At 51.1% G+C, this 10,039-nt stretch overlaps 1 protein-coding gene across 4 annotated transcripts in view; it reads left to right on the forward strand.

The window, feature by feature from the left end:
* GATAD2A (GATA zinc finger domain containing 2A) overlaps positions 1-3,962 on the forward strand; it is a 49,931-nt gene extending 45,969 nt beyond the window's left edge. For all 4 annotated transcript variants that reach the window (XM_064637558.1, XM_064637560.1, XM_064637559.1 and 1 more), the window contains 3 exons: positions 981-1,270; positions 2,305-2,479; positions 3,820-3,962. In XM_064637558.1, the coding sequence (XP_064493628.1) occupies positions 981-1,270; positions 2,305-2,479; positions 3,820-3,950 (596 nt within the window). In that variant the 3' untranslated portion in view covers positions 3,951-3,962. The remainder of the gene's footprint in view (positions 1-980; positions 1,271-2,304; positions 2,480-3,819) is intronic.
* Positions 3,963-10,039: the final 6,077 nt, after the last annotated feature.

Consider the following 10,039-nt stretch of genomic DNA (forward strand, 5'->3'; position numbering starts at 1 on the left):
TGGGGTCAGGAGAGGAGCGTTCCCACCCGGATCCGGGCTCGCTGTCGGGCAGGGATGAGCTGCAGGGGGTGCAGGGTTGAGTTGACACGTTCCTGTGGAACGTGGGGGTCCCCTCCTGTGGTGACTGTCAGCCCCAGGGGAAGGGTTGGCTTCCTGCGGGTGCTATCAAAGTGGGGTTTGGAGTTGTGTTCCCAAGGGCTTGGAGGGTTGATTCCCAGTTTTCAGTGCCCTGTGCCTGTACTGGAGTGTCAGTTCCCCGTGTCTCAGTGCCACCCTGCTGTGTTGGGGTGTCAATCCCTGTGTCTCAGTGCCCCCCTGCCGTGTCCCCAAGGATTGTAGGGTGTCAATCCCATGTCTCAGTGTCCCCAAGGGCCACAGGGTGTCAGTTCCCCTGTTTCAGTGTCCCCAAGGGATGTAGGGTTGATCCCCTCTCTCAGTGCCCCCCTGCCCTGTTGGGGTGTCAGTCCCCCGTCTCAGTGTCCCCAAGGGCTGTAGTGCTGACCCCCCGTGTGTCCCCAAGGGCTGTAGGGTGTCAGTCCCCTGTCTCAGTGTCCCCAAGGTCTGTAGTGTTGCCCCCCGTGTGTCCCCAGGAGTTGTAGGATCAATCCCCCGTGTGTCCCCAAGGTCTGTAGTGCTGACCCCCCGTGTGTCCCCAAGGGCTGTAGGGTCGATCCCCTGTCTCAGTGTCCCCAGGGTCTGTAGTGCTGACCCCCCGTGTGTCCCCAGGGGCTGTAGGGTCCCCAAGGTCTGTAGTGTTGCCCCTGTGTGTCCCCAGGGGCTGTAGGGTCAGTCCCCTGTCTCAGTGTCCCCAGGAGCTGTAGGGTGTCAATCCCCTGTCTCAGTGTCCCCAGGGTCTGTAGTGTTGACCCCCCGTGTGTCCCCAGGGGCTGTAGGGTCCCCAGGGTCTGTAGTGTTGCCCCCGTGTGTCCCCAGGGGCTGTAGGGTCCCCAGGATCTGTATGTTGCCCCGTGTGTCCCCAGGCAAGGCGCTGGCGGCGGCGGCGGCGCGCGAGCCCTTCGTGTGCGCGCAGTGCCAGACGGACTTCACGTGCCGCTGGCGGGAGGAGAAGAACGGCACCATCATGTGCGAGACCTGCATGACCTCCAACCAGAAGAAGGCCCTGAAGGCCGAGCACACGAACCGCCTCAAGGCCGCCTTCGTCAAGGCCCTGCAGCAGGAGCAGGAGATCGAGCAGCGCATCCTGCAGCAAACGGCCCCCCCGGGGCAGCCCAAGGCAGAGCCCCTCGTGCAGCACCACGCGCTCAAGCAGGTGGGACACGGCACGGGGGGATCTGGGGGGCATCCAGGGGGGATCCGGGGGGATCCGGGGGGGATCTGTGTCCTGCAAAACCCACCCCGGGGTGGTCTCAGGGGGAGCTCATGGTGGGGATCTCACGGTGGTTTGGGTGGGAAATTATGTATTTTATTTTAGGGATAATATCTGTAAAAATATATTATACCTAAAATAAAATATTTATTATAATAGTATATATTATATTTTATTTTAGGGATAATATCTGTAAAAATATATTTTACATATTAGAGATCTATAATATCTATTATCAATATTATACCTAAAATAAAATATATATTATAATATTATTTATTATTTTATTTTAGGGATAATATCTATTATCGATATTATACCTGAAATAAAATATATATTATAATATTATATATTGTATTTTATTTTAGGGATAATATCTATAAAAATATATTATAGATATTAGATATTAGATATCTATAATATCTATTATCGGTATTATGCCTAAAATAAAATATATCTTATAATATTATTTATTTTATTTTATTTTAGGTATAATATCTATAAAAATATATTATATATTAGATATCTATAATATCTATTATCGACATTATGCCTAAAATAAAATGTATATTATAATATTATATATTATATTTTATTTTAGGTATAATATCTATAGAAATATATTATAGATATTAGATATTAGATATCTGTAATATCTATTATCAATATTATACCTAAAATAAAATGTATATTATAATATTATATATTATATAAAACATATAGAATATATTGTAATATAATAATATATTATAATAATATATTATAGAATAATATTAATTATTATTATATAATAATTACATGAAAAGTTACCCTTAACAAACCATAAATCCCGTGACAAATCCCAGCCCCCCGGGCTGGCTCGGGCTGGAAGGGCCTCGAAGATGATCCGGATCCAGGACTCGGGTGCTGAGTTCCGGAGCCCGGGAAAGGCCCCTCCAGCCCCCCCGCCCTGACCCCCCGTGTCCCCTGCGTTCCAGAGTTCCAGCCAGATGTCCCGAGGGGCCGGAGCCTCGCGGGGGGTCCTGCACAGCTTCAGCCCGTCCCCAAAGCTCCAGAGCCCCTCGGCCTCGCTGGGCGGCCGGGCCGGGAAGCACGTGGAGCGCTCCGGGAGCAAGGGCAGCGCGGCCTGGAAGAAAACTCCCCTGGGCACGGGTAAGGGTCCCCCTGGGCACGGGGAAGGGTCCCCCCTGAGCACGGGGAAGGGTCCCCCTGAGCACAGGGAAGGGTCCCCTGAGCACGGGGAAGGGACACCCTGAGCACGGGGAAGGGACACCCTGAGCACGGGGAAGGGACACCCCTGAGCACGGGGAAGGGACACCCCTGAGCACGGGGAAGGGACACCCTGAGCACGGGGAAGGGACACCCTGAGCACAGGGAAGGGTCGCCCGGAGCCTCCTCTCCCTGTGCTCCCTGCCCAGCATTCCCAGGGCTCGGGGAAGGGCCGTTTTCCCTCCGGGATCCCTTTCCCCGTGGGGTTTCCTGCCCGGAGAAATGAGGACGCTGAGCATCAACTCTTGGGATCGTTGCCTTTGGGGTGGTTTGTCCCCATCCAAGGGGGCCTCCAGGAGGTGAAACCAAACAAACCCTCCTGTTTTCCATGTTTATGGCTCAGCTGAAGGGATCTGAAGTCCAGCCAGTGATCCCGGAGTCCCTGTGCCCATCCAGCACCCCGGGGGTTTGTCCTTCATTTCTGGGGGTTTCATTAAATCCTTTCATTTTTGACCAGTGTTTTCTCCTTGCTGGAAGTAACACCCAGTAAATAAGTGGGCTTGTGTTGAAATTCCCATTGGAATGTTCCCAGTACCCTGGGATCCTCTGGGATCACCGAAGCTGTTCTTTGAACAAATGGAAATCATAAATTCTAATCCAACCTTTTTCATGTGTTTTTACGTAAGAACTGTGACTTGAGAAGAGTCATTTGTTTACCTAAATGTTAATTCCAGCATTTCCAAGAAGGAACAAACAGTTCCTTTGTGATCCCTCCTGCCCAGCAGTGGTGGATTTCCCGGGATTCTCTCATTCCTGACAGTTTAATCAATCAGTTAAGATGTAATTGCATTCCAGAGCTCAGATCCTCATTCCAGAGAGTTCAGATCCTCCTTCCAGAGAGTTCAGATCCTCATTCCAGAGAGCTCAGATCCTCATTCCAGAGAGTTCAGATCCTCCTTCCAGAGAGCTCAGATCCTCATTCTAGAGAGTTCAGATCCTCATTCCAGAGAGTTCAGATCCTCCTTCCAGAGAGTTCAGATCCTCATTCCAGAGAGCTCAGATCCTCCTTCCAGAGAGTTCAAATCCTCATCTCTGGTCCCCAGATCTCCCTCTGTTGAGATGATTTGGGGAGCTCCCACCTCCTGAGGGTGTCGGAGCTGGGGATGATCCGTGCCCGGAGCGCCCCATTCCCACGGGGATCAGGGGTGGGGTTTGCCCCTGCTGTGCCTCGTGTCCTGGTCATCCCATGACTCCTGTTCTCCCTTCTCCTCCCCGATCCCCAGGCGGGGCTTTGCCCTTCGTCAGTCCCAGCTTAGCCGTGCACAAATCGGCCTCGGCCGTGGACCGGCAGCGCGAGTATCTGCTGGATATGATCCCGCCCCGCTCCATCCCACAGTCGGCCACGTGGAAATAATGCCCGGCAAGACTTGTCCTGTTTCTGCCATCCTTTTTATACCACAGTTCCGTGGAATCTGCTTTAATCCCAGCTGGATACGCCCCAGGCTTTCTAGGATGCAAGAAGACCACTCCTCATCCCACCGAGCGCCGCCGTCCCTGCCGAGGGGAGCGACCCCCGCGGGTCCCGGATTCCGACGGAGGCTGGCAGGGAGGGGAAGGATTCCTTCGGGTTTTTTTGGCTTTCTGTATTTAGTTTGGATTTTTCCGTCACCAGCACAAAGGACTCAGTGACTTCTCTGCCTTTGGGTTCGTTCCCGGCGACAGACCCGGGCGACAAACGCCGGGCCCGCGCTCCAGCGTGGAATTCGGGGGCCAGGAGGGAGGAATTCCAGCCCCATCCTGCATTTAGTGAGCCGAGTTCGTGGCTGCTCCTCTTCCCTGCCCCTCCTCCAGCCAGGAAGGGAGTCTACACATCCCGATATTCCCAAAATCCCCTTCTGGTGGTGACGAGCTAACGATAAATAAGCGCAGACTCCGATTCCGGTTGAGCACGGTCCTTTTCCCAAGGGATTGGCTGCCACCAAAACTTGCCTGGTAGGTGGGAACCACGCAGGAGTCTCTCACTTTTGTTGGATTCTGTTTGGAATAGACTTTGGAACCGTTGGTAGTTTAAAAACCTAATTTACTGACTAGACAAAAACCTTTGTTGGGTCTTTCTAATTCAGCGAAGAGCAGTTGGGCCTTTCCTACGTTCCCGGAGACTCCGAAGTGAAACCGTTTGGGATAATTTTCCTTTTGGGATAATTTTCCTTTTGGAGGGGTTTTGGTTTCTCTTTTTTTTTTTTTTTTGTTTTTTTTTTTTTTGTTTGTTTGTTTCTCTCGTTGTTGTTGTTTGTTTGGAGGAATATTACTCGAAAGAATAGGAATTCCAGGAGCTGCATGCAATCAGGGAGAGAGCGGGAGGCGCCGGCAGATCCTCCCTCCGGTGATTCCCGCCGGGAATTCCGGCCGTTCCCAGCACGTTTGGGGGGGGCCCTTTGTGATCCCTTCCGAGTTCTTCCAGGGCATCCCGAGCATGCTCCTCTGCCCATCACCATCCCGCTTCGGGTGGAGCTTCAGGGGGAAAGTTTTGGTTGATCCCAAAAAATCCCACCGGGTCCGGTTTGGTCGGTTTCCGTTCCTCGTCCCTCCTCCTTCGCGCTTCTCCCGGGTTTCCAGTCAAATGGAAGCGGCAGAATTCCATGCCTTACGCCTTGTTGTTTGCATATCAGTGCTGGGAGGGAGTGCTGATGATGATGAGAGTTATTTGGGAAAGTCTATATATATATATAATCTATATATCTATATATAAGAGGGGGAGGGGGTTCCGTCGGAGCCGAGTTTATTTTCGTAGCAGTCGCCGGGAGATCGAAACTTGAAGCCAAGAATTCCTTCGGGTCGTCCCCCCCTCGGATCTGCCCGCGGCGTAGTGACAGAATTCCAGCCTTTTTCCCCCTTTTCCCTGCTGGGTGAAGATCAAGATTTAAGGGATTTTTTTTCCCAACCTCTTGAGCAGCCTCGAAAACCCTCCTCGTTTTCCAGACTGGGATTCGTTTGCTGGGTGTAAAGCCCCGGAATTCCAATCTTCCAAAGGGATCTGAAGAACTAGGAGGGGATGGAGGGAGGGAGGGGGAGTTGGGGGTGAAGTTTTGGAAGGTTTCTGTTCGTTCCAGGCTGGTTTGGGTTGGGAATGTGGAGGGAGAACTGGAGTGCATTTGCCTTTTGCACCTGATATTCCGGGAAAGTTTCGGTTCCTTCCCTGTGTGGAATTTTTTTGGTTGGTTTCCGGGGATTTTTTTTCCCCCCCTCTCCTCTGACGAATTCCTGCGTTTTCTCCTCATCGATGCCAATGTTTGATCGCTGTTAAATCCCCTGGAAAAGTTCGTTTGGTTCAAAAAAACCCCCAAAAAAACCAAGGAAAACTCCTCAAATTAAAATCCAGAAACCTTTTTTTTTTTTTTTTGTGGGGAAAACCTGGGCAACTTCCCAATTAATTTTCCAGTGTTGGGGGTGAACGACTTTGGATGATTCTGGGGGAAACAAAAAAAACAAACCAACGGGGAGTGAAAAAGGGGCAGAAAATATAAAATCAAATGTTACAAAAGCGACGTCAGAACCTTTCTGGGATCCCACCAGCCCAGTGCTCGGACACGGGAATTTCAGCCCAACGTGGAGAGTTTAAAAGAAGCCTTAAAAGAATCGGGGATATTTTAGTTTTAAGGTTTGGAACTGAAAAGCAAAACAGGTTTTGTGCATCCAGGCTTAAAAAAGTGTTAGATCCCGAATTTCTTCGCGTGTAACCGAGAGTAAAACCCCCAAAAATACTATTTTAGGGGGTTGGGGGAGATTTTATTTTGAAGGGAAGGGAAAAATCCTACATGGGACGAGGCTGAAAACCCCCCGAAATCCAGCAGGGAATGAGGCTGTTGGGATTCCAGCCGGCTCTGACGTGGTTTTCTGGGAGTGCCGCGGGGGATCCGGGGGGTTTGTTTGGTTTGTTTCTGCCAAATCGTGGATAAATCTCGGGAAGGGTTGGAGCGGATCCATGTGCGAATTCCGGGAGAGAGGCTTTTCCTTCGGGGCCCCGTGTTGAGTTGGGTGTTGTGGGACTGGGCTCGGTCAGGTTGAAATAGTTGTTCAAACACTTTAATACAGTTTTTCCAAACCTCCTCCTCATCCTCCTGTTCTCCTTTTTGCCGGAAGAAAACCCCACAGAAACATGGGAAAAAAAAAAAACCTACAAAAAATATCCCAGTGAAATGGAATATTCCCATCATGGGCCTGCCTGGAGGGGGAATCCTTGGGAATCGTGGAGGAGGGGGGTTAGACACAAACTTAGGAACAAATCTTGGGTTTATTCCTACTGCTGTTGTTGCCTTTGGGATTCCTGAATCTCTGAGGACTTGGGGATTTCTGATTCCAAAGGGGCTGTTGGATCACCCTTGGGATTCCTGAATCCCTGAGGCCCTTTGGGATTCCTGAATCCCTGAGGGCTCTTGGATCACCTCTGGGATTCCTGAATCCCTGAGGCCCTTTGGGATTCCTGAATCCAAAGGGGCTCTTGGATCACCTCTGGAATTCCTGAATCCCTGAGGGCTGTTGGATCACCTTTGGGATTCCTGAATCCCTGAGGCCTTTGGGATTCCTGAATCTCTGAGGACTTGGGGATTTCTGATTCCAAAGGGGCTGTTGGATCACCCTTGGGATTCCTGAATCCCTGAGGCCCTTTGGGATTCCTGAATCCCTGAGGGCTCTTGGATCAGCTTTGGGATTCCTGAATCCCTGAGGCCTTTGGGATTCCTGAATATCTGAGGACTTTTGGATTTCTGATTCCAAAGGGGCTCTTGGATCACCTTTGGGATTCCTGAGTCCCTGAGGGCTCTTGGATCACCTTTGGGATTCCTGAATCTCTGAGGGCTTTGGGATTTCTGATTCCAAAGGGGCTGTTGGATCACCTCTGGGATTCCTGAATCCTGGAGGCCTTTGGGATTCCTGAATCCCTGAGGGCTCTTGGATCACCTCTGGAATTCCTGAATCCCTGAGGGTTGTTGGATCACCTGTGGGATTCCTGAATCCCTGAGGACTTTGGGATTCCTGAATCTCTGAGGCCTTTGGGATTTCTGATTCCAGAGGGGCTATTGGATCACCTTTGGGATTCCTGAATCCCTGAGGGCTCTTGGATCACCTTTGGGATTCCTGAATCCCTGAGGCCTTTGGGATTCCTGAGTCCCTGTTGGATCTGTCGGGGAATCACCTCCTGGAGCGGCACAAACCTCCCGTTGGACTCCGCGCTCCGTCGGAAAACCCGGGAGCGCCCCGGAAAACCCTCCGGGTGGAATATCCGGCCCCAGAAAACCCTCCGGGTGGAATATCCGGCCTCGTATCCCGTTTTCCCGCCCCTCCACTGCTTCGCTGCATGAGCTGTTCCGGGGGGGTCCGGCTCCCGCCTCTCCTGGGGAGAGGGATCCAGGGATTCCCGCAAAGCCATAAAAAAAAAAACCTCCTCCCTCGGCGACATCGCGACGACGGGAATTTTCTAAGCCAGTGACTAAATAATGGGAAACGACTGTTGTACTTTAGATTTTAGCAACTTGTGAAATAAACCCCGGATTTTCATTGGAAACCCGTGTTGGAATTTTGGGAGCCGTGTGGTTTTTCTTGGATTTCATTCTCTCTTTTTTTTTTATATATATATATATAAATATAAATATAATTAATTTATTCTCCAGTTTCAGCTCAGAAACAGAGAGGGTTGAACCTCCTCCTTTGTGTCCTCAGCCTTTCCAGCTCGTGGAAAACGGGACTTCACTCATTTTTGTGTTCCAGGGATTCCTGTGCCTGCCATTCCCGCTGTGATGGTGAGGAAAACTCTTGGATAATCAGAAATCCAAGCTCGTTTGGGGGTGGGTTTTTTTGTTTCTGCAGGTGTTTTTAGCATCGTTTTGGGATCCCTGCATTTCCCTCTGGATTCTCAGACCCTGTTAGAACTTTTTGTTTCTGGCTTATTGAGGAAAAATTAAATTCCCGAAGCACAGTCCAGGATGGAAAATGAGGGGTTTGGGCTGCAGGAGGGAGTGGAATGGAGCAAATTTAGGGAGAGCTCATCAAAAAGAACCAATTTGGCTCATTTTTCCCTCTCCTTTTGGAAGGAGGGAGCACAGGGTGGGGGTTTGTCCCTTGGATTTATTGTGACTCCAAATCTCCCATAATAACCCCAACATTTAATAATTAATAATAATAATAAATGATAACAATTTGCCACTAAACCCTGACAGTCTCAGCAGCAGAAGGATCTGGAATCAATAATTAATCCATAACTGTATTGTGAGGGGGTTTCAGTATTGGAAGGACAATAAACAAATGGAGAAACACTTGGATCTGCCTCTTATTCCGAGGATTTCGGGGTTGGGACGCAGCTCCCGGAGCGGTGAGACGAGGGTTTGGATCTGCTCCTCCCTCTGCCAAGGTTCCTTCCCCAAAAAAAAACCAAACCAGGCTGATGGGAGAACAGGGAAAGAAGAAGACAAAAATCTGGAATTTCTGTGGAATTTCATGGATTGAAATGAGTGGAGGGAACACCCTCCCAGGGGCCGTCCCGGGATGTGGACGGAGCACGTGTGGAAACGAGACCCAACCACCTCCTCAGCCCTTCTTCCCACCTGGAATTGCTGCTCCGCCACTCGGATCCCCTTTGGAATTCATCCGAACACCCCGGGATAGCTCAGGGGGCCGTTGGATCCCTCCCCCCTGGGATGAGGACAGCGGGATTTCCTGGCAAACTGGAACGTTGCCAGGTTGGTTTTGTCCCCAGTTCCAGATAAAAAGATGTTCCCAAGCGACCGGTGGATTCTCTTGGATGGGAAAGTGATCCCGAGGAAGCGATAGCTCCCATCAGGTGGGAAGGGGATCCCAAAGAAGTGATGGAGCCTGTGGGGAGAGAAGATGCTCCCAAGGAAATGATGGATCCAGTTGGGTGAGAAGATGCTCACAAAGAAAGGATGGATCCCTGTGTGGGAGAAGATGCTCCCAAGGAAGTGAAGGAGCCTGCTGGGTGGGAAGATGCTCCCAAGGAAGTGAAGGAGCCTGCTGGGTGGGAAGATGCTCCCAAGGAAGTGAAGGAGCCTGCTGGGTGGGAAGATGCTCCCAAGGAAGTGAAGGAGCCTGCTGGGTGGGAAGATGCTCCCGAGGAAGTGAAGGAGCCTGCTGGGTGGGAAGATGCTCCCAAGGAAGTGAAGGAGCCTGCTGGGTGGGAAGATGCTCCCAAGGAAGCCCCTCAGGTGGGAAGGTGATCCCGAAGAAGTGATGGAGCCCATGGAGTGAGAAGATGCTCCCAGAGAAATGATGGATCCAGCTGGGTGTGAAGATGATCCCAAGGAGGTGCTGGAGCCCGTTGGGTGGGAAGGCGATCCCAGAGGAGCGCTGGATCCCGCCTGGCTCCAAACTTGCCCCTCCGGGACCCCCCTCGCCCCAAACCCACAGCTCCGGGCCCCACTCTCCGCGTTGCCCTTTTAAATCCGCGCGTTGCCCTTTTAAGCCGCGCCCCTCCTCCCTCACGTGACGGGGGTC

This window comes from Pseudopipra pipra, chromosome 27 (genome assembly GCF_036250125.1).
Source record: "Pseudopipra pipra isolate bDixPip1 chromosome 27, bDixPip1.hap1, whole genome shotgun sequence".
Taxonomy (NCBI): domain Eukaryota; kingdom Metazoa; phylum Chordata; class Aves; order Passeriformes; family Pipridae; genus Pseudopipra; species Pseudopipra pipra.